General features: G+C 40.1%; 5 protein-coding genes and 3 non-coding genes across 14 annotated transcripts; 3 read left to right on the top strand and 5 right to left on the bottom strand.

The window, feature by feature from the left end:
- Positions 1 to 62: 62 nt before the first annotated feature.
- Positions 63 to 2,474, bottom strand: apobec2b (apolipoprotein B mRNA editing enzyme, catalytic polypeptide-like 2b). 2 transcript variants are annotated; one of them, XM_040152018.1, is made up of 4 exons: positions 2,079 to 2,474; positions 979 to 1,159; positions 485 to 836; positions 63 to 363 (listed from the first exon to the last, which is right to left on the bottom strand). In XM_040152018.1, exons 1-3 carry the CDS (start codon positions 2,360 to 2,362, stop codon positions 495 to 497), a joined length of 807 nt encoding a protein of 268 aa, XP_040007952.1. In that variant the 5' UTR covers positions 2,363 to 2,474; the 3' UTR covers positions 63 to 363; positions 485 to 494. The 2 variants fall into 2 exon arrangements, with proteins under 2 accessions (XP_040007952.1, XP_040007951.1); XM_040152017.1 differs by having other exon boundaries at positions 493 to 836; positions 2,079 to 2,470.
- Positions 2,475 to 4,391: 1,917 nt separating this feature from the next.
- si:dkey-109j17.5 (zinc finger BED domain-containing protein 4) lies at positions 4,392 to 8,550 on the bottom strand. The gene is made up of 5 exons (XM_040151991.1): positions 8,049 to 8,550; positions 7,475 to 7,726; positions 7,064 to 7,323; positions 6,381 to 6,981; positions 4,392 to 5,872 (listed from the first exon to the last, which is right to left on the bottom strand). Exons 1-5 carry the CDS (start codon positions 8,196 to 8,198, stop codon positions 5,030 to 5,032), a joined length of 2,106 nt encoding a protein of 701 aa, XP_040007925.1. The 5' UTR covers positions 8,199 to 8,550; the 3' UTR covers positions 4,392 to 5,029.
- A 978-nt stretch (positions 8,551 to 9,528) lies between these two features.
- ccdc115 (coiled-coil domain containing 115) lies at positions 9,529 to 13,309 on the bottom strand. Its single transcript, XM_040152021.1, has 5 exons — positions 13,031 to 13,309; positions 11,659 to 11,762; positions 11,447 to 11,553; positions 11,158 to 11,349; positions 9,529 to 10,035 (listed from the first exon to the last, which is right to left on the bottom strand). The coding sequence occupies exons 1-5, from the start codon at positions 13,148 to 13,150 to the stop codon at positions 9,896 to 9,898; spliced, it is 663 nt and encodes a 220-aa protein (XP_040007955.1). The 5' UTR covers positions 13,151 to 13,309; the 3' UTR covers positions 9,529 to 9,895.
- A 313-nt stretch (positions 13,310 to 13,622) lies between these two features.
- On the bottom strand, positions 13,623 to 13,694 carry trnae-uuc. The gene has a single exon. It is a non-coding gene; the product is annotated as a tRNA-Glu (tRNA).
- A 1,265-nt stretch (positions 13,695 to 14,959) lies between these two features.
- Positions 14,960 to 15,031, top strand: trnah-gug. Its single transcript has one exon. It is a non-coding gene; the product is annotated as a tRNA-His (tRNA).
- A 1,580-nt stretch (positions 15,032 to 16,611) lies between these two features.
- LOC120803509 (EBP cholestenol delta-isomerase) lies at positions 16,612 to 18,510 on the top strand. Of its 2 annotated transcripts, none has more exons than XM_040152020.1 (5): positions 16,612 to 16,759; positions 16,983 to 17,295; positions 17,411 to 17,447; positions 17,546 to 17,676; positions 17,949 to 18,510. In XM_040152020.1, the coding sequence occupies exons 2-5, from the start codon at positions 16,986 to 16,988 to the stop codon at positions 18,167 to 18,169; spliced, it is 699 nt and encodes a 232-aa protein (XP_040007954.1). In that variant the 5' UTR covers positions 16,612 to 16,759; positions 16,983 to 16,985; the 3' UTR covers positions 18,170 to 18,510. The 2 variants fall into 2 exon arrangements, with proteins under 2 accessions (XP_040007954.1, XP_040007953.1); XM_040152019.1 differs by having other exon boundaries at positions 16,968 to 17,295.
- An 803-nt stretch (positions 18,511 to 19,313) lies between these two features.
- On the top strand, positions 19,314 to 19,386 carry trnaf-gaa. The gene has a single exon. It is a non-coding gene; the product is annotated as a tRNA-Phe (tRNA).
- Positions 19,387 to 20,015: 629 nt separating this feature from the next.
- On the bottom strand, positions 20,016 to 24,729 carry fkbpl (FKBP prolyl isomerase like). Of its 5 annotated transcripts, none has more exons than XM_040152009.1 (4): positions 24,395 to 24,630; positions 22,652 to 22,819; positions 22,226 to 22,524; positions 20,016 to 21,195 (listed from the first exon to the last, which is right to left on the bottom strand). In XM_040152009.1, exons 2-4 carry the CDS (start codon positions 22,815 to 22,817, stop codon positions 20,524 to 20,526), a joined length of 1,137 nt encoding a protein of 378 aa, XP_040007943.1. In that variant the 5' UTR covers positions 22,818 to 22,819; positions 24,395 to 24,630; the 3' UTR covers positions 20,016 to 20,523. The 5 variants fall into 5 exon arrangements, with proteins under 5 accessions (XP_040007943.1, XP_040007944.1, XP_040007945.1 ...); XM_040152010.1 differs by having other exon boundaries at positions 24,540 to 24,622; XM_040152011.1 differs by lacking the exon at positions 24,395 to 24,630 and adding an exon at positions 22,959 to 24,388.
- Positions 24,730 to 25,449: the final 720 nt, after the last annotated feature.

Genomic DNA, 25,449 nt, shown 5'->3' with positions numbered 1-25,449 from the left:
GTTTTTCAATTAGTGTTTTCAATTCTTAGAACAAACACCAGATGTCAGTAGATATAAGTTAGTCTCTTCCAAAGATTATTTAATATTATAAATGATTCAGCAATGAATGTTATTGCTTTTTTTCTTCTAAAGTGACTAGTTGGATACTTTATGCTATATTTATCTGGGAATTCAAGCATTTTGTGTCTCCCTATGAAATGATCAAATAAAAAACACAAAATCTTGCCATGAGTGTTCATTAAAACTAATACTGATATGCACCATCAGCTGTGACTGCAAGAAACAAATGTTCAACTGGTGGTGATTTCTCAAGTAGGCTGATTTGTGGTTCAGTCAGTGTGACGATCTTGTCTGCCTGTAGCACTAAGAAGACGGGACAAAAGACACAAGGAAAACAGAGTAATTATCCAAACAAACTTTTAAATCTAAAGATATTTATTGAAACAATAAAAGCATGTAGACTGACTGCAAACACAACACTTACTGACTCACATTTACTTGAGGATATCAGCCAGTTTCTCCACATAGTACTCGTAGTTCTCCTGACAGTCCTCCCAGGGTGTAAAGCTCTGGTCCTCCTTCTCCACATACGTCTCCCAGATATGCAGGAAGTCAGATGGCTTCATCATCCGCAGTTTGCAACCGGCACTCACCAGAGCCCGGAGTCCTTCAACTATCTCCGGCTGCTCCCAATCAAAGAGACGGGAGCAGAATATGCAGAGACGGAGCTTTTTGCGCTGCTGCAGGATGCTGGCCAGCTTGGCTGCACAAGGCGCACAGGGACTGGATGATACATACCATGTGACATCATACTCCTGGGAAGAGTTAGGAAGCACCTGGAAAGGAAAGAGTGGGGATTTATGGAGGCATAAAGGAGAAACAAAAACATACTAAAAAAGGGCAAATGCTCCAAACTAATAGAAATTTGATCTCCATGGGGTTCTACAGAGAGAACAGCTGAGAGTGAGCATTCATTACCTGTTGAAAGAAGGCCTCTTCAGCATGAGCTGTGGCATGTTCATCCTCCATATAACCTTTCAGAGGCTCTGAGCTGCCTCCTGCTGTATCCACTCTGAAACACAGTAGGGTTTTGTTCCTCCCTGATGAGTACTCCACGTTCCTGAACTGAAACTTGAAGTAAAATGGGCTCATCTGTTCCCTGGTGGACATTAAAAGTGAAAGTTTCCATAAATGTAATGTTAAGTAGCCTGTTTCCTTTTCAGTGAATGTGAAAGCAAAACACTTTGTTTAATAGCACGCACTGTCATCTTTGCACGTGAAGGTTAGATTAGGAGGACTAAGTGAAAAAACAATCAGCATCATGTATCTATCAACAATACTTTCAAGGTAATTTCTCACATCTCATCATTGTGCATGACAGTGTAACCTGAAATGCCTTTTCAGGTGAAAAGGCGTTCACTTCTTTGCCTAACACTGAGAGCATGATTCACTCATTTTACGATGACGATGATAAAAAAAAAAAAGTGATGATAGTGAGTCCTCAATACAGACCACGGTGATACCGTGAATAGAATATTAATGAGGCTACCACTGAGTAAACTGGTGTTTCTATTAATATTACTGCTCGCAAATCATCCTATAATCTCTGGATGTGCCAGGCCCTTCATGATTCAGCCTGCCTTTCCTCCTGCCTTTCCTTATTAAGCCATTGTTATATTGTACATATAACCAGATATCCAGATAACCAGATGGATTACACAAATAGATCTCTTATAGCTTTGATATGAAACAGCTAATACTCAAAGGTAAAAGTATGGGGAACAGATGCTAGTTGGAGTGATATAGCAGGGGCCGGCATCTGTGTCGACTCTGTGACTCATTCCTATTCTTACTGCTGGGTTAGTAAGGATGGCAGGTGCAAGTCATTAGTATCCTTTCTCGTTGAAATCAAGTATAGAACATACATTGGGAACAACATGGCCTATAGAAAGACATGAAAAAATACTTCAACTACAGAATAAAATTACCAAAAAGTGGATGTGTTCAAGAGCAAAACAGGTGTATAAGTAGGACATGCTGACGCTAACTCTTGCAATGTATGTATTAAATCTACCCACCCTGTAACAATCTCAAACGGTGGCAGCTCTATGGGCTGAAACTGTCCATTTTCTTCACTGTTTGCTGCCTCCACGCCTGTTGCCCCTCCACTTTCCCCATTCCTCTTCTCTTCATCCGTCTTGGGCTGCTCGGGGGTCTTCTCTGGCTTCTTCACAGGTTTGTCCGGCTTCTTCACATTTTTTTCCTTCCCCTTTTCTTTTTCTCTGTCCTTCTCATCATTTGTTTTGTTTTCCACCTTCTTCTCTTTCTTCTTAACACTGAACCGGCTGTTTCTGTCAGCCATGATTTTGTCTAAGTGGGTGACAGTGTAAGATAAAGAGAGAGAGGGAGGGAGAGAGACAGAGCTAGCCGAAGTGGAGTGATAACCCTAGTGCATTTACAGAAATAGATCCTATTGTGTGCTGTGGTTGGAGTCACAACATGTGCATGTCTGGCTGGGGCAGGGGTAGGTGGCTCATTTAACTCACTCCCCCTCTTTCCATGCCCTGGCTATTAAAAGGCCAAACACAAGATTAGGTGCCAATGTGCTGCATGATAAAAGTAGGGCAAGACAGGACTTACATTTCTTCCAACCAAACTTTTTGCCAAATTAAGAAAGGAAAATACCATATTTGTACCATATACTACCTAAAGCACAACGAATGGTAACTCTTCAATCCATCAGGCTTTAACTGTCAACAGGCCAGCAACAGGCAGGTTATTAATAACGATGCTTGGTTGTGTGTGTCTGTGTGTATGGGGTAACCAGGGCTCTGTTGATACGGAACACTGCTTTTGTTTGTACCAGCTCTAATGTCCTGCAGCCCCTTAGGCCTTAGCAAAACACCAACTCCAGCTAAGGGGCATCCCAAATAGGGGAAGACTGGGAGATGAGCAGTGCAAACAAATACAAACACACAATGTGTAAGGAGAATATTCGTCTCTGTGCTATGAACAAGGAGTGTGGTGTGGCCCAGTGTGCATGTGCCCATGAAATCACCCTGCATCAATATGGCCCTCCGCTGAGGCCATTGTGTGGGGGAGGGGGAAATTGGTTTTGTGAGAGTGTGTGTATTTTTGTGTCTATGTGTGTCTATGTGTGGCTGGAAAATGGCTTTCTGCACTGCAGATGTAATAACTTGAGGGATAAGGAAGAGGGCGGGAGGGAGGGGGCAGTTCAATTACAATTTCCTCCCCTCCCTCAGTCTCACTCTATGCCAAGTAATTCATTTCAGAGGCAATTACCAGTAGGACCGCAGCCCAGCCTGCTCGTCTAACTCGAATGGATGAGCTGTCATCCAACTGGGGGGGGTGCTTTAAGGTGCTCCACATATACTCACAGACAACAAAACACCCGTGGGGATGAGCAAAAACACACTTTTCAAAGATCAACACACTGATACAGCCACACATATATCTAGCAACACATCTAAATCCACAGAGACATCCTGGGGTGATAATCATTAAGATCACAGCAATCTTTGATAATTATGATCTATGAGGGAAATCTCATTGTATCTCAAACAGATTAACACACTTCCTCTGAAGTGGTTTTCAGAAACACAAAAAAACAGTAACAGGGGGGCGAAGCAATGCTGCAGTTGGTGAAAAAGAGATGTAATCCTAGTGACGGTCCTTATCTTCATCTCATCACAATTCCTCCACAGCCATTAATCTTCAAATTTATTGTCATTGTTGTCTTACTGTTCCTTATTAATCACAAAACCTTAATCAATGCATTTAAGTAGTTTGTGCCTTCTGATGTAGCATTAGAGAACAAGGCTACAGTAGCTGCATTTATTTTACTGCCATTTATTTCTGAGTTCTTTAGCAATGAGCTTTTGTGAGAAAAAGGACCGTGTTGGATGTGACTGCTGTCTGCCTGCGGTCTCAAATCTAACTGTAATGGAATTACTCACAATTACCCTGCCTCCCCACTGGCCCAGCCCACAGCAACAGAGTCCCTGAATAAAGGCGAACACACACAGCAGCATTCACAGTTTCTCCTTCGAAGTAATGCCATGCAAAGTGGTTTCAAAATATTTCCGTGAGGTCAGACAAAGCAAAAGCCTATGATATGCCACATGCACTCAATCTCTGCTAGTCTTGTGGGCAGAGGCAGGGTCAAACCCATTTCAATTCCTCAAAGTTCAGAGATAGAATTGGACATGAAATTGAAAAAGGAAGAAAGTGCTGATAATGAAAATGAAATGGAGTTTACCTCCACTCTGACAGAGCCCACGTAGAGTTATAAAAGACTGACAGAGGAAAATATAAAAAAATTAGGGTCAAAGAATGAGATATATGAAGCAAATTTCAGCTTTTCTCCACAGGTAAGGAAGTGAAACTCATTTATTATAATGTCCGAATGAGGCATACATATAGAGAGGAATAAAAACAATAAGGGGATGACATATTGTTTACCCACTGATGCTTTCCTTCAAACGCAACATCAAATGAATTAGTCACAACCTCTAGGGTTATCGTATATCAGTGAAAATAAATCATATGCTACAGTATGCAATAATTGACCATTTGGTTATTGTTGGTATACCAGTGTTGGCTGATACAGACACAAGCTGTTTTCAGGTTGGTAAGATGGCGAGTGGCTGGGTTGTGATGGTTGTCTGGAGACCCTAGTCAGCAAAATAATGTCAAAGTAAATACTTTAGTATTGATCTGCTTCTAGTCTCCTTGGTCCACAGCATGTGGTCTGATAGTCTGTAAGCAGGCTACATGGAAAACAGACAGCAATCCACACCTACTATAGTCTGGAAAACCCTTCTAAACTCAGCCTCCGCATGGAAATTCTGGTTAATTCACTCCATCTCAGTGTAGTATGAGAACTGTGTTAAGCTGTTAGCTCAGTTTCCTTAGAGGGGAAGAGAGGTTAGTATCCAAGAAATAACATTACTGCAGGTACAAAGCCTTCATTTGCTGTTTAGTTAGAAGAAATGTTTGACTCTTAGCTCTAAGTCCATAATAATCTGTAGTTGGCTTTGAGGTAGATGAGCGTCTCCAGGTTCTTTGGTAAGATGCGGCCTCTCTCCGGCCGCAGAGAGCACCCAGCAGTAGCAAAAATACTCTCCACCACAGTGCCACAAGCAGGTATGGTAAACGCCCTCTTGGCCACCTGGGCCAGCAGAGGAAAGTCAATTGCTTTACGCCGCCAGTAATGCAGAGCCTCCTCATCTGTGGGTTCCTCTCGTAGATAAACGGTCAACTCCTGCTCTAGGCTCTTGGCCTGTGTTGCGGGTCTCTGCTTGATAAAAGAGAACAGCTTGCAGGGCCGAGAAAGTGAGGAGACCGGCGATGGTGCTGGAGCAGGAGGAGTCTGGGATTGATGGTGTGGGTCTGTGTTTGCGTCTATAGGGCTGGAGGCTGTGGAATGTTTGGATAACTCCTCTATGAGAACTTGTCTGTGCCAGTCAGGATTGCTGCTCCAAGTGAGCTTGAACTGGGGGTCCAGAGTTGTGGCAGTGATGTAGAGAGGGTCCGCCAGGATAGGGGCCAGCCGACGCTCTACAGCCTGGCTGAGGCCCACCAAGAGAGAGGGGCAGTGGGGGGTTGACGTCTCAGAGAGATGCTTTCGAAGGCCCAGGACACACGGCAGACCCAGGCTGATGGACACATGTCTGTCTGTCTGTATGTCTGCCTGTCTGTCCCCGTGTACCATGTCCCAGGCCTCAGTGAAGGGCTCCAAAGTGTCAGTGAGCTCCCTCAGGACGGCTCTGTCTGAAGTACCCAACGCCAGCTCCCCTGGACCACTCATCTCCTCCAGGAACTCCACCGAGTCCAGCAGCCGTCGAAGCACCTGCATCAAAAATGAAACAAAAAAGTTAACATTTTTAAAACTAAAGAAACACACTCTTCATCTTGTTCTTGCAGAAATTTCTCTGTCTCATAATATAAACCTTAATGCAATAGTCACATAATCAGCCTATAAAATTAATGTTATTATGGACAAGCAATGTATAATGGTAACTCTTTACCCCTATTTAGCATTTATAAGCAGTTTATAAACAACCAACCAATTGTTCATAATGCAGTACAATGTAGTTGGAAGCATGTACTGGGACATTTTTAAGTGTTAATTAATGTATTTCTTACTATAACTCCTCCTTTGAAACCTCACTAACTGGGACAACTGGTGATTGACAATATAATTCAATACAACAACATAGCTGCAATCATACAAAATATGTCTTCAGAAATAGTTGACATACAGTATATAGAGATTGGCCTACAAGTACATTATAGCATGTTATAAATAATTAATTATGTGTCTGTTTACTACTTAGTGACTTAGTAATATTATGTACCTTAAGCTGAGCAGCCCAGTCTGTTACTGCCGGAGGGGTATTTCGTGGTCCCCCCATCGTCAGCCCAGTACCATCAAACACCTGGCTGAGTTTCTCAGGCGGGACAGCAGAGGTAATGTAGTTGTAGAAACAGGCAGCCTTGGCCAGTGTGGAAGAGAGCTGTGGACAGGAGCCCAACCCCTCTCTGACACACTGTTCAAGAGAGCGAGAGAAACAGTCCACCCGACAAACCCCCAGACCCTGCTCCCATAAGTCCTCCCACTCTCCTTCATCTCCCCCATCACCATGGCCATTCCTGATCCCTTCCTCCACATCGTTACCATTGTCCACCTCTTCTTCATCATTGTCATATTGCACGTTAGCGAGAGGAGATGAAACCAGGAAACCAGGAAGACAACATGGCTTTACGGTTGTTGTTGCCAGAAAAGGGTCCGCAACAACACGAAATGCTCTCCCTGACACCCCATGAGAGTGACACACTTCATCAAAATCTGACAGCACACGATTCCCAGAGCTGCCACCAGTCAGGGGAAGGCACGCCAGCAAGGCTGACCGCATCTGCCAATCAGATGTAAGATAATGGCAGGTGACACCGAGGTACCTTGAAGAGAGAGCGGATTCATCAGTGAGAGAATCAAACCAAGTTGGAATCATGTTGTTTATGGTTGATTTTACTTCCTTACCCTGATGTGGTTCCAGAAAAGCCCCTCCAGAGATCCAGGCTGAGACTGAGGGCGTGTGCTGAGGCCAGGGCCTGACGGGTAGTCAGCTGGACTTGGTAGGCGTAGGCTGGGAGGAGCTGGCTCTGGATGTAGTGCTGAGGCTCTGGAGTGTACCGTGGCTCCAAGAGCTGCAGCAGCTCTCTGAAGCCTTGATTTTCCACTATGGACACTGGCTGAAGATCACGCACGATCATCTTAGCTAAAGCCTCAGAGATCAAAACCTATGGTGACAGAAACCAGTGTAAATTACCCTTATGTTATGGCAGATGATTTCATGGCGATGCCACATTAAATAATGCAACACTTGTTACAGGATTACATAAATAGCAGGACAATTATCTGAGTCAAGTGGTGATGGATTATAGTGCACACCTGACGTGGGTCATGTCTGTCGAACTTTGTCACCCCTCCTCCTGATCCTCCTCCTATCCCTGCCTCCAGAGTTCCCATTCCTCCAACACCTCCTACTCCTCCCCCTCCACCTCCCACGCCAGTACCGATGGGAAGAGTGTAGCGGGTATTCCCTCCATTGCTGGTGAAACTGTGCAGGGAACCAGAGGAGTAACCCTCTCTCTTCATATCCTTCCTTTTCACAAAGTCATCATACATAGCCTGGTGCTTCCGCTGATGGGAGAGAGACAGAGAGTGGCACAGCAATGTTATTGGTAGACAGGTAGAACACTTAATTCAGTCTTTAGGTGTCCCTCTCCTCACCATACTGTCTTGTCTGAATATCTGTGGAAGAAGGTACAGTATGGGTAAACCTGGCTGTCTTTACAGTCAGGTTTATGCAGCTGACACTGTGTAGTATACATGAAAAGATGCTGTGGGGCCAACTGTTTCAGCTGATGCTGACAGAAATATGGCTAAGACTGAGAATAAGTGTAGAAGATTCGTCCCTTCACATTGACAAGCACACATAACATTTTTATTTTGAAATCATTACCTTGAGATGCGTTACGAAGTTGGACGTGACACTCCGCTTCGCCTGGATTCTGGTGCCACAAGCCTTGCAGTTGGACTCGATTTTGCCATTTTCACCTTCAAACACAATATTAAAGTAATCCAGAATAGACACCTTCGAAACTGACGCCATTGGAGCCAACAGTTCCTCTGCTCCGGAGTAAAATCAACTTGCGATCAAGGGCAATCTGAGTCTGAGATATCAGTCTCACCTCGGCTCTAATCATGAGCGCAGGCCAGCGTGTTTACTTCCCAATCCCCGATCACACATCAACAAATATTGCTGCCAGTTGCGCAGACAAAAGGAAATTGAATTTCAAGCAGGAGTAGCGTCGCTCGCACGTCCGAAATCGGCCACAATCAGGCTACGTAGGCTGCTGCGGATGTCTGGAAACATCAATAATATAATACATCAATAATATAATAGTGATCCGTTCTTTCTGCGCTCCCACCAGTCGATCGGACGCAAGCGGAGGGGAGGCAGAGCGGTGTGTTTCATGGAGGCATGTAGACAGGATTATAATTGGACCAGGAAGTACACACAATGAACGGGAGTTTCGTATCCCATCTCGACAGTTCCCGGTAATGTTCGGCTGTCCCCAGTCAAGCTGCATGGATGCGAGGGTGGTGGCGCTCGGTCAAATGTTTCCATAATGCCGATGTCGTTATAAGAGGAGGCAGCTTTTCTTCTGACATCTTAGCATTTCCAATAGAATTTGAAAGTAAGACCGGGTGTCTGTATTTGGATTGTAATTGAAAAAAAAAAAAATATATATATATATATAGGCCTACAATTCAATATTAAACTTAAGTCCTTATTGTAATTCTAAATTAAAGAAGAAAAATAGAATACGGCGTGTGCATGAAAGACAATGTGGTACAACTGTCTACAAAGAAATCCTTTACAAAGAATTAAGAAGTTGCAAGTATTCGCTTTATTAATGGTTAATAAATCGTCCGTAAATCTATTGCTTTGCGAAGTATTTATAAACTATTAACAAGAACAACATTTGCGTTGCCTGGTTGTGAAAAATACCCTTACTGACTAAAAACCACTGCAACAAATAGCTTTACACAAACAAAACAAACATAAATACAGAAGAACACAAGCCACTGAAAGAAACAAGTAAACAGACAAAAGATACAAATCTAAAAGCAGCATATAAAACATACTGAGATGTCAAGCACACTATACAGTATAATATATAAAAATAATTGAGAGGCTAATCAGTATGTATGACCCATTTACCTTCTCGAAAAGGGCTGCAGAGGATCTGGACCAAAATTTATTTATTCACGACTTATTTAGCATAACAACTGCTTATTTACCAAATAAAAAGGATAAACACTGAACAAAGGAATTTTCTAAACCTGGCAGACCACAATCCTTATTAAAGTATAACTGATCTATGAAGCATCAGTAAGCGATTTATTAATAATTAATGAAGCCCTTTGCTGCCTTATCAGAAAGTGGTACCGATCATTTATTGAAAAAGGTCAAACAGGTTCTTTTTATATTTATGAATTAATCTATTACAGGCGACAACACAGATTTAATTGATCCTGAGAAATGCTCAAAGACAGCGTTTACAAATACATCCATCTCAAACAAGCTACACATGTATCAGTCAGACAGTCAAAACAGCACAAAACAGTATATAATACCAATTAATCATCAAGAAGGAAAAGCTACATCTGTGATCTTCACTTAGAAATCCACCAGTTCAAGTTCACTGGGCCCTGACGTATAATCTACTGACTCCAATCAGTCACTCTCTGTGGCCACAGGCTCCTGTCAGATCATCTCCAGCTTTGCCTCGATGGTGTTATTTAGTCTGCCACCTTGTCCACCTCAGCTGCTGAGGTTCTCTCCTGGAGAACGTGTTTGTCTTTCATGCCGTTCTTCAGCTCCTGTCTGGTGTTCAAAACTGCAGTCTGGAGGGTTGCAATCTCAGCAGACAGCTCTATAACTGTAATATGACGGGGAAAAAAAAGACAGAAGATGAGGAATGAGGAAGGGGATTTCTTATTAGTTCACCAACAACTGTTTACAGGTTCCATCTTGCACATGTGCATTAAAATACCACCGTCACCAATAAAATTACACTTTTCTCCTTATAAACCTAATGAGGAACGCCATGTTGCATATGGGTTAGTTTTTTTTTGTACCCTTATATTAGTCGCCCAGAATCCAACATGGCCCTGAGAGCTTGTCACAGCAACTAAAGAAAACACTTGTAAATAAACAAATAACAATCCGTTAAAGAAAGCATCTTCCCCAATCTGATGACACACTGTATGCAGCATATCAAAGCATGGTACTAAAAACAGCCATCACAACCAAATACAGTGATTGGCTGCAAACATTGACAACACAAACAAACACAAGCAAACAGGAAAACACAAGTAAATATAGAAGCCCTGAAGGTGCACAGAACAAAACTGAACTTAGATGCATAAAAAACAAGTTTCCAGGGGACACTAAAAACCAATGAACACACTCAAATACATGAGGGTCTATTTTAGCCCGGTCAACATAGGCTATGTTGACCTGTATCACACAAAAAACGCCTTAATTATGTGTATTTTGTCAGTGTATTTGAATTTCGCGTCTAGTAAACACAAACACTTGGTGTATAGCAAAGTATATGCAATAATATCTGAGCACTGCAATCAGAAGTGCATTTTCCAACATCACTGACAGGCAGTCAGTCAGTGTTTTTCTGTATTTGGTTGTGTCTTCTGTACGTGTAGGCATTTTGTTATTCTGCATTTGTGTTGTCAAATTAGTGAATATGTTCCTCAATTTGCCCCTGTTTTATTGCTTTGCAGCTAAATTCAGTGTATTTGTTGTCATGTTGGTGTAGATATTTTCATCATTTACTTGTGTTTTGTCTATTTGCATGCATCTTGTTAAGTTGCAGTTTGCTGAGCTCTCATGGGGTCACTGTAAGAATCTCAGGAAAAGTATTTACCCCTTGGCAATACCTAAATACTACATATATCGAATCAAAATGATGACCTAACTTTGGCTGCATTGAGAGGTAATCACATGCTAAAGCCTTTACTATGGCTTCACTTTAACATCATACCTTGCTTGAATGACGACTGTGCTTGTTTAAGAGATTGTGGCACCAGAATCCCAAACCATTTCAGTGGATCTTGCTGAGGATCCTGGTCCCTTCTTTTTACTGGAGTTACTTCAGGAGCTTTCTCACTAGTTGCTTTATCATTTGCCTCTTTTTCCGTGATATCCTTTATAGGTTTGTTTCTTCTCCTGACACCTGTGAAATTAAATAATATAACGAATTTGAACAAAAAAAAAAAACCATGGTGGATGTAAACTAGATACCTTTTTAACACAGACCACGGTAGACTCACCATCTTCTTGAGGTCCAATATCCTCTATGGACCTCACATCTTTTCCAGACTCTTTACTTTGTGTAACTCTTTCTGTGCAGAACTCCACCTCACAATTGTCCAGTGTTCTGTAACACACAAATCCCAGTCATAAAAAAAGCTTTCCACAAATGACAGTGCACATCGATTCACCTTGGAGCATTCATTTCCATGAAACACGTCTAATTCCTCACCTAGCGTGAACACAGACAAGTGGCTCAATCTCACTCGCATACTGAAGTGCAGAGACTTGTTTGTTTCCCATGGAATATCGTGCCTTGGACATGGAAAACCATCCCTGTGGGGAACACGAAACGGCAACTTTACATTAGGTATAGGGGCGAAAGTGGGTAAAGAGGATACAGGGAAAAATATAAGGGTTCAAACTTAAAAAAGATAGTGTGATTGATATAGTAATAATAACCCTGTGCCATCAGTAAAATAGCAGATAAGGACATGAGTATCCTGCCGATGGAGTAGACACATTCTGATCGAACGTTAAGTTTACAGGTGCAGCTGCAAAGCTTGCCTATATTGTTGATGCAGATAATTTATCAAACCTGGCTTTGATTAAAAGATTTACTTAGTATGCTATGCACACATTAAGTTACATTACACTGCCAAATATTTAAGGGTGCACATACATATACAGTATTGTTCAAAAGTGTTAGGCACTTAAGATGTTTAGACTCTTATCCATCAGGCAGTACCATCAGAGAGGTGTCTGACCTTTCCTGAAAAAAAACTTTTCAGGGCATTATTTTTGAAAGCATCCTCACTTTACTTTTAGCGCCTAAAACTTTTGCGCTATTACTGTACATACAAGGGCTGCAACTAACGATTTTTTCCAGTATTGATTAATCTGATGAATATTTTCTCAATAAATTATGAGAATGCCCATCATGTTATCCTAAAGCAAGGGGTAAGGTAATTAAATGTCTTGTTTTGTCCCCAAAACCCCCAAATTTTTATCCAAATAGTTGATTAATTTTCAGCTAACTGATTAAATCGACAAATCATTGCAGCTGTAGTACACGCAGTCGAAAAATAACTTACGCAAAACTGATGTTTGCTGGAATATACTTAATTATTTTCCTCATCTATAAATCTACAGACGATTTCTTGATTTATCTGTTAATAATTTTGTCTATGAAATATTAGAAAATATTGAAAAGTATCCCACAGCCCAACCTGACATATTCAAATTGCTTGTTTTGTCTGACCAACAGTACCTAATCCAAAGATAGTGTCATAGAAGAAAGTAAAAAAATAGCAAATCTGAGGATTTGCTGGGTTTTTTTTTGTGTTATACATATATATAGATAGACAAATCCTCCGATTTGAGAAGCTGGAGCCAGTGCATTTTGGCAACCCGTAAATTAGTTACCAAAATTGATCAACAAATTGATATATAGTAGAAGTTTCCGTTCTATTTCAAAAGGATTACAACTTCAAACACATTTTTGTGCCGATTTTATAAATTCATAGACACACAAATATAGACAGCTTGCCACCCTCAGACAGATGTCTGATTTCTGCTAAAGTCTATATGGTTTTCTGTGGTACCTGCTCTATGAGAGAGTTGAGAGTGGCCCGTTTCTCCTCCAGTAACTCCAGCTGGTCCATGAAACGGAGCAGCTTTGCGTCCAGTGACAACGAAGATTCCTCCAGTTCTGGCACACCCATGTCGGCTTTTTGTACTAGCTCAAGTCCTTTCTCGTGCAGTCCTTGCCGTCGTCGTTTTTTCTATAAATCAGCAGTCCAGGGTTAGAATAAACTGCACTTTACTGCTTCCGTTTCGCGTCATGTGACACATCTCGTCACATGATTTAGATCACATGCACACACGATACCCACTGCAGTAAAACAACGAAATGTTACGACAATCGCGTTATCGCATTACAATTTTGAACGTGTAATGTTAGGTCATTTGCGGTAACTTCTAAGTACTTTCATGGCAGCAAGTACTTACAAAGGCAGCTTTATATTTGTTTATAACCTACATGACGAACTGTTCATCCTGCATGGTTACTGTCATCACTGTTTTTAGCTCTGACCTGTAACGATAATGTGAAACTATGATCATGAAAAACCATGTCTTTAGGAGAGGTGGGTAATTTAAAAATACATTCCAAAAAATAATAAATAAAAATCGAAGTTCCCATACCGGGAGTCGAACCCGGGCCGCCTGGGTGAAAACCAGGAATCCTAACCGCTAGACCATATGGGACTGATAGTAATCACTTCACCGTTCATGAATTTAAATGTCAGCCAGGACGCTTTGTCCAATTTTAAAAAAGCACTTGTGTGAAATACGTGCACATCATGCAGCTCTTGTTCAGCATGCCAGCCCTGGTACACATAAAAGAAACGCACCACCGTTTTCTCGTCAATGAGCCTGAGGGGCATTGGATGCACAGTATGTGTATTTTTATTTTTTTTTTTTAATTATTGTTTAAAAGCCCAACAAGATATCCGGTGGTCCTTTACTTATATAAAACGTACCAGTACAGTAATGTAATAATACTCCATGAATCCATCCATTCACTCCGTCTATCCAAGTACTGCAGGAAAAATTCTACTTAAGTAAAAGTATTAGCAGGAAAATGTAGATAAAGTATTAAAGTAAAAGTCCTGGTTTGGTCCCTCTGACTGATAAATTACTATATATGACATCATTCGATGATTAACACTGAGGCATCAGTGTGTAAGCAGCATGTTACCGTTGTAGCTGCTGATCTGTTTTCAGTTTTTGGACTTTTTCCACTAATCTTTGATTTTTGGTGAGATGTTGGATCATTTGAACATTTACTGAAATGAAATCATGTGAGAAGTTTAGAGGGGAAAATCGCTTTTTGGTTGAGCTGGTTACAACTCATCTGAAGACATCTGAAATGTGACCCCGACTACACACTGCTTTAGGTAACACGTTGGAAGCATAAAAGTTGGAAACCACTGTACTTGGTTTCACCTCAGGTTGCATATCTATGTAATTTTCATTCAACTTATAGTAAAATTCAATATAACTTTAATACGAGGGCTGTCTTACGGTAATGTTAAGATACACTGCATAAGCCACAATCTACATTTATTGAAACGACAAGGAATGTGCAGCAACAACGTTACAGTGGAAATAATAAAGATATGCAGCTTGGCTTCGCTGTATTTTATTCCTTGCTAGTAACATTTAACGTTTCGTTAATGTTGCAAGCACATAGCGGGCAACGTTAGATATTTTGGAGACCAACCCGCTTAACGTTAACAACAACTGATTTGAAGTTTTGAAAACGACGGTAAAGCTGCTCTCCTCATTAAAAATAGCCGTTACCATAAGTCATTAATATAGAAGATACCATATTTATTTAACGAAGTAGAGCAACATACTTGCTGTTGAAGACGTTCAGAGCCGTAGTTCAACATTTCAGCTAGCTAGCTGGCGGTAGGCAGCTTGATAAGGCCTCCTGAAGGGTATGGCAGTATGACTCCCAGTAGCTCGCCGTGATCGTATAGTGGTTAGTACTCTGCGTTGTGGCCGCAGCAACCCCGGTTCGAATCCGGGTCACGGCAGGGATAAGATCCCTGACACGGCATGGGAGGGAACCTTTTTCCTTCTCACACCAAGAATAGGAAGACAAATATTGAAGAAAATATTGCGACCGACTGGCGTAAAAAAAGTAAATGTTAGTTAATCAACAATTTAATCAATCAATTTAATCACAGCTAATGCTAACTGGTGATGACTATGAATGTACTGCCCGTGTGTTCCAGTTAGTCGATTAGAGTTTGTTTAAATGCTGTTTGAGCAATTTCATTACAACATCGTGTCCTTTTTTAATATGATCTAACGCTAAGTCACACTGGTCTTCGGGTCATGGGTCCGCTGTACATTAACATTTGACCTGCACATTTAGGTAGATGATGCTTTCACCTCCACATGGCCTCTATAGTCTCCTACAGAGCGTCGAAGGCTTGTGCTAGAAAAAAGGCAGTACTGGAAGAGGTACTCAGACATTTTACTTAACTGAAAGTAGAAATACCACAGTGCAGAAATATTCTGTTACACGAAAAAGTCCTGCATTCAAAATTTTACAAATGTAAAACTACGGAGTTTTAGCCTCAGAGTATACTTAAAGAATCAAAAGTAAAATTACTCATTATGTAGAATTATGTATATTAATTATAGCTAATTTTAACTATTTCATAATTTGCTGAGTAGCTTGTGAATTTCCCTACAGGGATCAATAAGGCCTTCTCTTAATCTATGATATATCGACATTTATATGTTGATTATATTTTTGTATTATTAATCTGAATCCGCAAAGTAACTGGATACAAATAATTGTAGTGGAGTAAAAAGTACACTATTTGCCTCTGAAATGTAGTGGAGTAGAGGTATAAAGAAGCGGGAACTGAAAATACTCAAGTAAAGTCCAAGTGCTTCAAAACTGTACATTTAGTCTTTTGTCCACCACATATTAGTCATAATTGCTTGTTATTATTTTACACTTCATCTGCTTATTAGTTATTATTGCCTTAGTTGTAATTACTATAGTTGTTTGGTTTTCACTGGTTTGTGTTTTCTGTACTGAATGAGCTACTGGATGCCTAAATTATCCATCTATCTATCTATCATAATTTATTTGTTTATTATATTTTCCATACATAATCAGAATCTAAAAAGTAACTGGTATCTTAAAATAAATCTAGTGCGGTAATAATGACAATATTTGCCTCTGAAATGCTGTGGAGTAGAATGATAAAGTAGCAGAAAATGGCAATATTCAAGTACAGGTACCTCAAAATTGCACTCACGTACATTACGTTAGCAAATGTACGTAACAAAAGCTAACAAATTAGTCACTCTCCACCACTGGAAATATCCTATTGTAAAATCATTGCTCTTTACATGTAAATATCTTTACATAAAGTGCTGCAGTTCAACCCTCACCCACTGAAGTATTGTATGACGTTTAAAAGAGTGGAGGGTCTTTTGGAATAAGAGGCGCACTTTCATTGGTGGTTGCCAACGTAAACGTCAATGTTCCGAGATGAAGAGCCAATCACCGAGCCGGCGGATCGCATGTGCTGCTAGCTCTATGCATATGGCCTTCTGATTGGTCTTTGTAATCACAAGTAACCGCCCCCTACACTAGTGAGTTCCGTGTTTGACTTCTACTGCACTAGTAAGGCATGTAGTGAAAACAGCAGTGGAAGGTTGCATCTCCAGGATATTAATATTTTGTAATTTTTTTTACAACACTGTGAAGTTGGACGCCTGTTTTGATAGCATCACTGGTAAGGACAAAAGACGCATTGGTTATTGCTTTTGTCTGCTGTTGAGATCCTTGATTAAACCTTACCTCTAATAACATTTAATAGTCTCAGTGCAATTGCAGAATGCAGAATGTGCTCATTCATCAGTTAAACTGACTTGTGCTTAATATCTGAAATATCACATTGTGGAAATCAATCCATTTTCAGCCTATTGTGGATGTTTGTGAAGTATTTCTTTAAACAGATCATGGATGACTCTTCAGCAACTGGAGTTCTTCATCCCTATTGGCCACGGGACCTTTTGATTCCCACCTATGTTGCCAATGACCGATCGATGTCAGAGATTCTGGTGTTTCTCTTCTCTGTGTCTGGGGTGTTTCTGCTTGTGACCTGGCTGATCACTGGCCGGAAAGGGGCCACTGGCAGGCTGGGGACGTGGAGGCGTCTGGCTGTGTGCTGGTTTGCTGTCTGTGGTTTCATCCATGGCGTCATTGAGGGCTGGTTTTCACTATATTATGATATTATTCCAGGAGACCAGAGCTTCCTGTCACAGCTGTGTGAGTACAAACAAAAACATGTTTTGAAATGAAGTGCATAACCATTATATCGTATGCTGCATGTAGGGAGTGCTTTTCCAGTTAATACAGTATGTTTTATATCTTTCTCGCACAGGGAAAGAGTACTCCAAAGGAGACAGTCGATATGTGATGTGAGTTCATCTTTGAACAGAATTATGTTAAACTTTTGCATAAAATGAAGGAACAATGCTGTAACTTATTGCACCCCGCATATTTCTTTTCTATCTAGAGCTGATAACTTTACTGTCTGTATGGAGACCGTGACTGCTTGGTTATGGGGACCATTCAGCTTTTGGGCTGTGTTTGCCTTCTTGACTAACAAGCCCTACAGATTTGTTCTGCAGCTCATCATTTCATTAGGTAAGAAGGTGCAACAACTCTTAAACTGTGGGTTGCTTCGATTGTTAAAGCATATTTAGACTAACAGATAAACTGAATTTCAGTGTCCAAGCTGCCCCATTTCCACTAGCATCTCTTGACTTGAAACAATGATTACCTGTAATATGTACATTACTGTTAATAGACCTACAGTCCTTTGGGAAGTGTGCCTACCTCTTACAAGTTCTCAGAATCCAACGAATATCTTGTTTTAATATCTATATGTTGGGTCTTGTCACCCAATCTGATTCCAGGTCAGCTGTATGGAGCGGTGCTTTACTTCTTCACAGAGCACAGAGATGGCTACACTCACAGTGAGTTGGGACATCCAGTCTACTTCTGGTTCTACTTTGTGTTCATGAATGTGCTTTGGATCGTCATACCGCTGGTGCTCATTGTGGATGCATGGAGACAGATGTCAGCAGCCCAGACACACACAGACAACACAAAGTCACACAAGTCTAAGAGGAACTGAGCAGCAACAGGCAGAACGGACTGTGGGACTGTGGGGCACTGACTACAAGAGATACTAAGGGAAAGACAATTGGGGAAAGTATACACTTTGTATTGATAATAAAACAAAATGAGCCAAAAGAAATGTTTACTTTTTTGGATTGGACGTGCCTCATTTAAGGTTTGTCATGCTGTACCTGTTGCACTGCATTTTAAATTTGAATACCAATAACTGTCGGCAAACTAAGAAACTCATTTTAAAGTGCAACTTCTTCCATGTGCATATGATAATGAAGCTTTGAATTTTGTGCTGGCTTGGTGGAGCCTCAGGTAGAGAGCAAAATAAATAATTTTTATCCTCAACACCATCTTCGTTTTGTTTATATTTTGCACAACTCCATGACTTGACTGAAAACTACCTTCGGTAATATGAAGTACTTCTTCACACAAAACCAATATTCAAGTATTTGGTTGGTATTTTAGCTTTTGTTCCTGACATGATAGAGCATAATAAGACTGTCAAGATACATTTTAGTGGGTAATCAGCCGAGTATGTTTAATCACCTCAGACATACTTAAAGAGACACTGCTTAAGTGCTTTTGCACCATTAACTACCAAGAGCACTTCACACTCTTGCTGACCTTGTCCCCTACACCACATTATTTTACATTGTTAAATGTGTGTAACCTTAATTTCAGGGAGCCTTCATCCCAACAGCTACAATATTTGAGATAATTAATTTACCCACAGTAAACATGAAAATTTACTGGTGAATGCAATATAGACTTTTCAAATCACCTATTACACAAATGTAACTTCCATACCACTCGATGTCCTTCAAAAACCGGTCTTAATACGTAAGTGATGAGGCAAAATGCATAAACGATCGGCATAATACGATTTTACACAACAGAAATATCGAGATAACACTGCTTTCATTGTATTCAAACTGTAGATTATGAAAACGTTACCTTAGTACGTTTGAGACATTGTGAACTAGATAACAAGCTCGTCCCTCGTTAAGACTTAACCACGCTATCTCTACCTGCGTGTTTCTGCACTGCCCATTACATGTAAAATTATCTTGCTGTACAATACCATGAACTTTTTCCTTGAGTATTTATATAAACAATTTAATTCACTTCCAGTATCCAATGACTATCACGCCGAAATAGCTCAGTTGGGAGAGCGTTAGACTGAAGATCTAAAGGTCCCTGGTTCGATCCCGGGTTTCGGCATTTTGAGGAAACACGATAGAACATACCCGTGTGCACATACCAACAACTGTATCGGATCGACGGATCAAGCCCAACACCTTGTGGTAGAGTACAAGAACTACATTTGTATTTATCGGCGCTTATTTCACGTTTTTCACAGGGAATACCACCAGGTGTGTAGGAAGTACCCCTACTGAAATCCTTTACATTTTACACTCTAAACACACTCCATTACAAGTAAAAGTCCTGCATTGAAAAACTTTAAGTAAAAGCGAGCATAATCAGGAAAACCTACTCAAAGCATCAAAAGTGAAAGTACTCAGTGCTGCAGAAAAATGGCAATAATGCGTAAGCGGCATTTTACTGTTGTTGTTAGTTGAGATGGAGCAACATTTTAATTATTTTAAGGCCGCAACTAATGATGTTTGAAAAAAGTGAAAAATGCCCATAACAATTACCCCAGAGCCCAGGTGATGCCTTCACTCTCATCGTTTAATAAAATTATTTAAAAATAATTACTAGGAAAAGGCAGCAAATCCTCACATTTGAGAACCTGGAACCATGAAATCTTTGGCATTTTTGCAGGGAAAAATTACTTATATGAACTTCTGACTATCGACTGATTGATTAATGATTAATGAGGTAATGTTTTGAATGTAAAGTCTGAATTTATAAAGTAACTAGTAACTACAGCTGTCAAATATTTATGGTGAAGTCAAGATTACAATATTTCCTTTGAAAAGTAGTGGAATAGAAGCATAAAGTGGCATGAAAAGATAATACTCAAGTAAAATAGATGTACCTCTAATTTGTACTCAAACACTGTACTCGAGTAGATGTACTTAGTTACATTTAATGACTTAATACTTCCATAATCTCATGCACTCAACACCCCCAGATAAGCACAGTAATTTTTGCAAAAATATATTTTTGACATGTGGTTTTTACTTTGAAGTTACATTCAGGAAACTCACACACAAGCAGCAAAGTGTTGGGAGAAGAACATGCTTCAATAGATTAATGGCTTTACATTTGAGCTGAGCCAGTGGCTATAGATGCGCTTCAAAATGTACTTAAGTACAGTAGTTGGTGAATAATGAGGAAAAACCATACCGTTGTGCTGATAATATCTGATGATAAATTGATAATATTTCATCTTCAGCTGAACATTTTGCTGAGTCTCAGTCCCAACTGTGCGTTTGTCTCTTTCTCTCTACTTACTATGTCCTTAAGTGCCTTCAAAGCAGCAGGCGATTCTGGCTGTAGCTCTAGCAGTTTCCTAAACGCCCGCTTGGCCTCCTCCAGCTCATTCACCATCTGGCAGGCCTGTCCCAGCCGGTACCAGGCTTTAGCCCCAGCTGGTTCCAGCTCAGTGGCTTTAGTTGCACTGGCCTTAGCCTGCTCTGGTTGGCTCAGTTTGAGCTGGCACAGAGACAGGTTGGAGTGAAGCTCTGCTTTGATGGTTTTGAACTCATTAGCTGAGGGAAGGTGCTGTGTTTTATCAACATTGCTTGTGTCTCTCTGCTCCTCTGCTTCATGCTCTTGTCCTTTTTTCTCCAGCTCTCTGACATGGCCATAGAGAGTGATGAGGAGTTTGAGGGCTCGGCTGTAGCTGTCTGTAGCTCCCCACACATCCCCACTCCTGAATCTCACTCCACCCCTCTCCTTGTGTGACTTCACCCACTCCCATTTTTCACCAGGAGACATCTCCCAGGATTCCTTGCCTGGAGTGAAAGCTTGGAGTTCAACTGTGGCACGTAAAGGCAGATGTTCCTCTGCAGGTCGTGAAACAGAGACATCTGGTCCAGTTCCAACTGGAGAAAGTAGTATCTGAGTAGCAAAACACATCGATTACACCTCCTGTATACTTTAATTTTTACATTTTTAGAAAAAAAAGTAACTATAAGAAAATAATGTCATGCATAATGCCAGGTTTTGTGCATTTAATATTTTAGCTTTTACCAAGAGCAATTAAAATGAAAGCAACAATAGAAAGAACATGAGAATACATGTGGAGTTTGCAAGAGAAACAGCCATTACACAGTGAGCTTTATGTAAGGAAGCATGGGCAAACTGTTACCACAATCAGTATTTGGAAAATCCTGATTTTCTATTTCTATTCTTTGACACTCTCCTAACCTTGGCTTCTTTTCAGGCATCTGCTCAACAATGTCACTTTTGCTCTTCTCTGTCAAATCTTCAAACTATAACAAATTATGACAATTTTAGTTTTTCTGCTGTAATGACTGATCAGTGTTGAGTACCTTTGGACACCCTTGATATTAAAACAAAATAGCTTACTGACATAATTGAGTGCATACAAGCGGGAAGAGATAATATTTCAGGTGACATATACAAGCTCAAAGTACTCAAAAATACCCTGTAATACCTCAGCAAATTATCCGTGTTCCATTTTTTTTTATTTTCATGTGTTGAGGGAACCATTTCATAAAAATGACACTTTAAGCCCATCTACCTTCATATATTATAATATGTACCTAAAGCAATGTTCAGAATATGATGTATGTACATGAATGTATATGAATGTTACCACAGGCTGATTATGAAAGAGAGAAGTATATAGAGAAGAAATAAAATGTAAGAAGGGGTTTTTGTAAATGTATTTATTTTCTTATAGGGATTAGGGCTGGGCAATAAAGCCAAAAATATATTTTAGGATACCGATGGGAATATGTTACAATATCAGTATATACCACAAAATTTGCAAAAATCACATACTCTTCAAATATACAAAACAAAAATCCTAATGAGTGATTTTGTCAGTTAGTACTTACAATTTGCAGAGAATTTTGTAAAAACGTAACACTCAATTATTACTCTATACTCTCTTCACTCTTACCTCACATTTCTCTCCGGCTCTCATCCCCTCTAAACATGCTTCTGTAATATCACACTGTCCCTCCCCCAGCCTCAGCGTAGTCCAGTCACCCAGCAGGACCTGCAGCACAGAGTCCTGACACCTTGGGAAGGCCGTTTCCACTGCTTCTGTGACTTCAGTAACCGTCTGGTCAGGTTGGACTGACAGCTTTTCATTTCCATGATCAGATACTGAACTCTCGGTTTCATCCATGTTGGCTTTGAGCCGCACTCGGACTCGACACAGTGAACCCAGCCTTGGAAAGTAACCGGATGAAGATGCTAGAAGAGACAGAAACATTATGTGAGCTAAATTACTAGATACTTAACATATTTCTATTCCAAAAATATGAACTGAAAATGGTTCATTTATTTTGAGGAATGAAGTAATGTTAGAATAGTAACGGACATGTAACATCTCCAGAATAAGCCACAGTTTGTTGACCCTCCTTGCGTGTTCGCTTTTGCTGGACTTTCCAGAGGCCTCTTGGACACACTGACACCCAGGAGGTGACATCAACACCATCATGATCACCAATCCCATGCAGTGTTTCCAGAGGGTGAACTGGATCCATCACTGGGTTCACAAAAAAATTAAAAACATCAAAGATATCATTTCTTCTGTTTAGACATCCCTCTTAATGCACATGACAATAAACTTTTTTGTAAAGTGACATATATAAGTAATGAAAAAAAATTCGGAGCTGCAAACAAACCTGTGTTTCCTGAGACACCGTATAACCCTTTTTCATGTGACTATCTCAAAGGAGATAGTTTCAAAGGAGATAGTCACAGCTAAAAAACTCAATGTCAGACTCTGGAAAAAAGCTTGTCTGCCTACAGTGAAGTAGTGGCTTGCAGAAATGCAGTACCCTACACCTAAAAAAATAAGATGTGCCTTGAAAGAGAAACTTGAAGACTTTGATGAGCTTTGGTGTCCTTTCCTCTCAATGCTCCACATGGGTGGAAGGACCATTTTCTTCTCTTTTGTTTACCTTTTTTCAGTTTCTTTGTACTCTCAGTTGGGAGTTTGTTAAGTACAGTTTTTGTATAAATTGTTTTAGCGAGGTGTTGATTCAACTATAGGGTAATTTTTTAGTTTGTGGTGCTGTTGAACTGTATCGCATTATACTGACAGATGATTCTATTATTTTGTCCCTCCCATTTATATCAGCGAAGTTAAGCTAAATAACAGAAACACCTCTCTGTATAATACAGTACAGTTCAACAGCACCACAACCTACATCCTCCAAATAGCACCTCTCTAAAACAATTTCAACAAAAACTGAAAATTATAACCTTTATGAATGGAGGAATTATAGCTGGACCATTGTATTATTTGTAATACAACTATTTATACAACTATCATAAATAATACAACATTTCACTATTTGCATCGTGAAATGTGTTACAATAAGTATGCTCATGTATGTAAAGTATCAAGGCTTAAAATAAAGGCATGCTTCACAACAGAGGTAAAAATTTCTTAATACAAAGTTGGGTTGTTCCAAGTTAGTGTGTTAGCTTAACTTTTGACTTGCAGCATATTGAGATATTCAAAACAAATAGTTAAACGTAAAATGAGGGTTTAGTTAAGTCTGTTAGCACTCAGACTTGCAATGATCAGTTTATTATTCGATTAGTCGATCAACAAAAAAATTATCTGCTGCTGTTTTAATAATCAGTTAATGGTTTCAGTCATTTTTCAAGCAAAAATTCCCAACGTTTTGCTGCTTCATCCACTCAAATGTGAGAATTTTTATGCTTTTGTTCGTCATATGGGATAATAAAGTGGCTAAACTGTTAATAGTAAACTGTTAGCTGAATAAAGCCAGCAATCTGGATACATTTCCTTTGGCTGTGGCAAGGTACAACGTGCATTTTCCACAATTTCCTTACATTTTATAGACAAACGATTAACAAACGATAAATCAGGAAAATACAGATTAATCGATGATGTAAAAGTTAATAGTTAATTGCAGCACTAGTTCCGTGCCAAGCTAACATTACTTAATATTTTCTATGAATGTTTCGCTACAACAGAGAAAGTAAGCGACAGTAAATAATGGGGCCGGTTTTCTCTGCGTTAACCGTGATCGTTGCTACAACAGATATGTTATGTTTATGTGTTAACATGACCGCATTAACGTACCTCGGCTCAGCCGGATAAACCGCCGTTTAGAAATAAAACAAAGCAGCCTTATGTAGCATCGTACAGCTTTAGAGCCAATTCAGAGCCCCTGAATTTCATTATGCTAAATATTATGAGCTCTAGTTAGGTGGTACGTGTAACTTACAGGCATCTCTCTTACCTCATATGTAAGTATAATATTAAGTATTATTTAAGAAACCAATAAACTGTCTGCGTTTAGAGAATAAACAAACAAACGGTACTTTCCGCCTTCCTGCTTCTTCTTCTTCTTCTTCTTCTTCTTCTTCTGCCTCCTCCTCCTCTCTTTGGCAAGCTAGTTCAGAGGTGCATTACCGACACCTACTGTACCGGAGTTTAAAGTCACATCATTTTATACTGGTTATAGCGATTTTCCCTCATATTTTCTTGTCAACGTGTCAGGCAGAAGCAAAATGCCGTTACCTGTGTCATCTAACTTCTCTCACATAAATATTGTATCGTTCAAAGTGGGTAGACGTGAAGGTGACGCCTCGAAGTGTTACCTTTAACCTAAGTGTCATGCAAATTACTACTTTTTATTTCATTAACTTAAAAAAATAGAAACAAATTAAACTAACTGGCATGTGGAAAAGTTTGGCCAGCCTACTAAGTACTGAGTGCTGAGTGACTCCCTCTTTGCCAGCTGTTAAGCATGGGGGTGGAAATATTCAGCTTTTAGGTTGTTTGACAGCCAGTGACACAGGAAATGTTGTACAGACAGAGGGAAGAATGGATTCCAATAAATATCAACAAAGTCTGGATCCAAATGTCCTGTAGTCAGTCAAAAAAGTGAAACTGAAAAGAGGCTGGCTTCTACAACAGGACAATGATCCAAAGCAGACCCTCAAAATCCACCATGAACTACTTCAAGAAACACAAGCTGAAGCTTCTGGAAAGGTCCCCACAGGCCCCGGATTTAAACATTATTGAAAAATCTATGGGTAGATCTTAAACATGCTGTGTGTTCAAGACAGAACAAAAAATATTTCAGAACTTTTTTTATTAGCCAAATATGCAAGCGTAAAAAGAATATGTCT

The sequence above is a fragment of the Xiphias gladius genome, chromosome 18 (genome assembly GCF_016859285.1).
Source record: "Xiphias gladius isolate SHS-SW01 ecotype Sanya breed wild chromosome 18, ASM1685928v1, whole genome shotgun sequence".
Taxonomy (NCBI): domain Eukaryota; kingdom Metazoa; phylum Chordata; class Actinopteri; order Istiophoriformes; family Xiphiidae; genus Xiphias; species Xiphias gladius.
The sequence above is the reverse complement of the archived record's forward strand: the minus strand, read 5'-3'. Positions and strand labels throughout refer to the sequence as shown.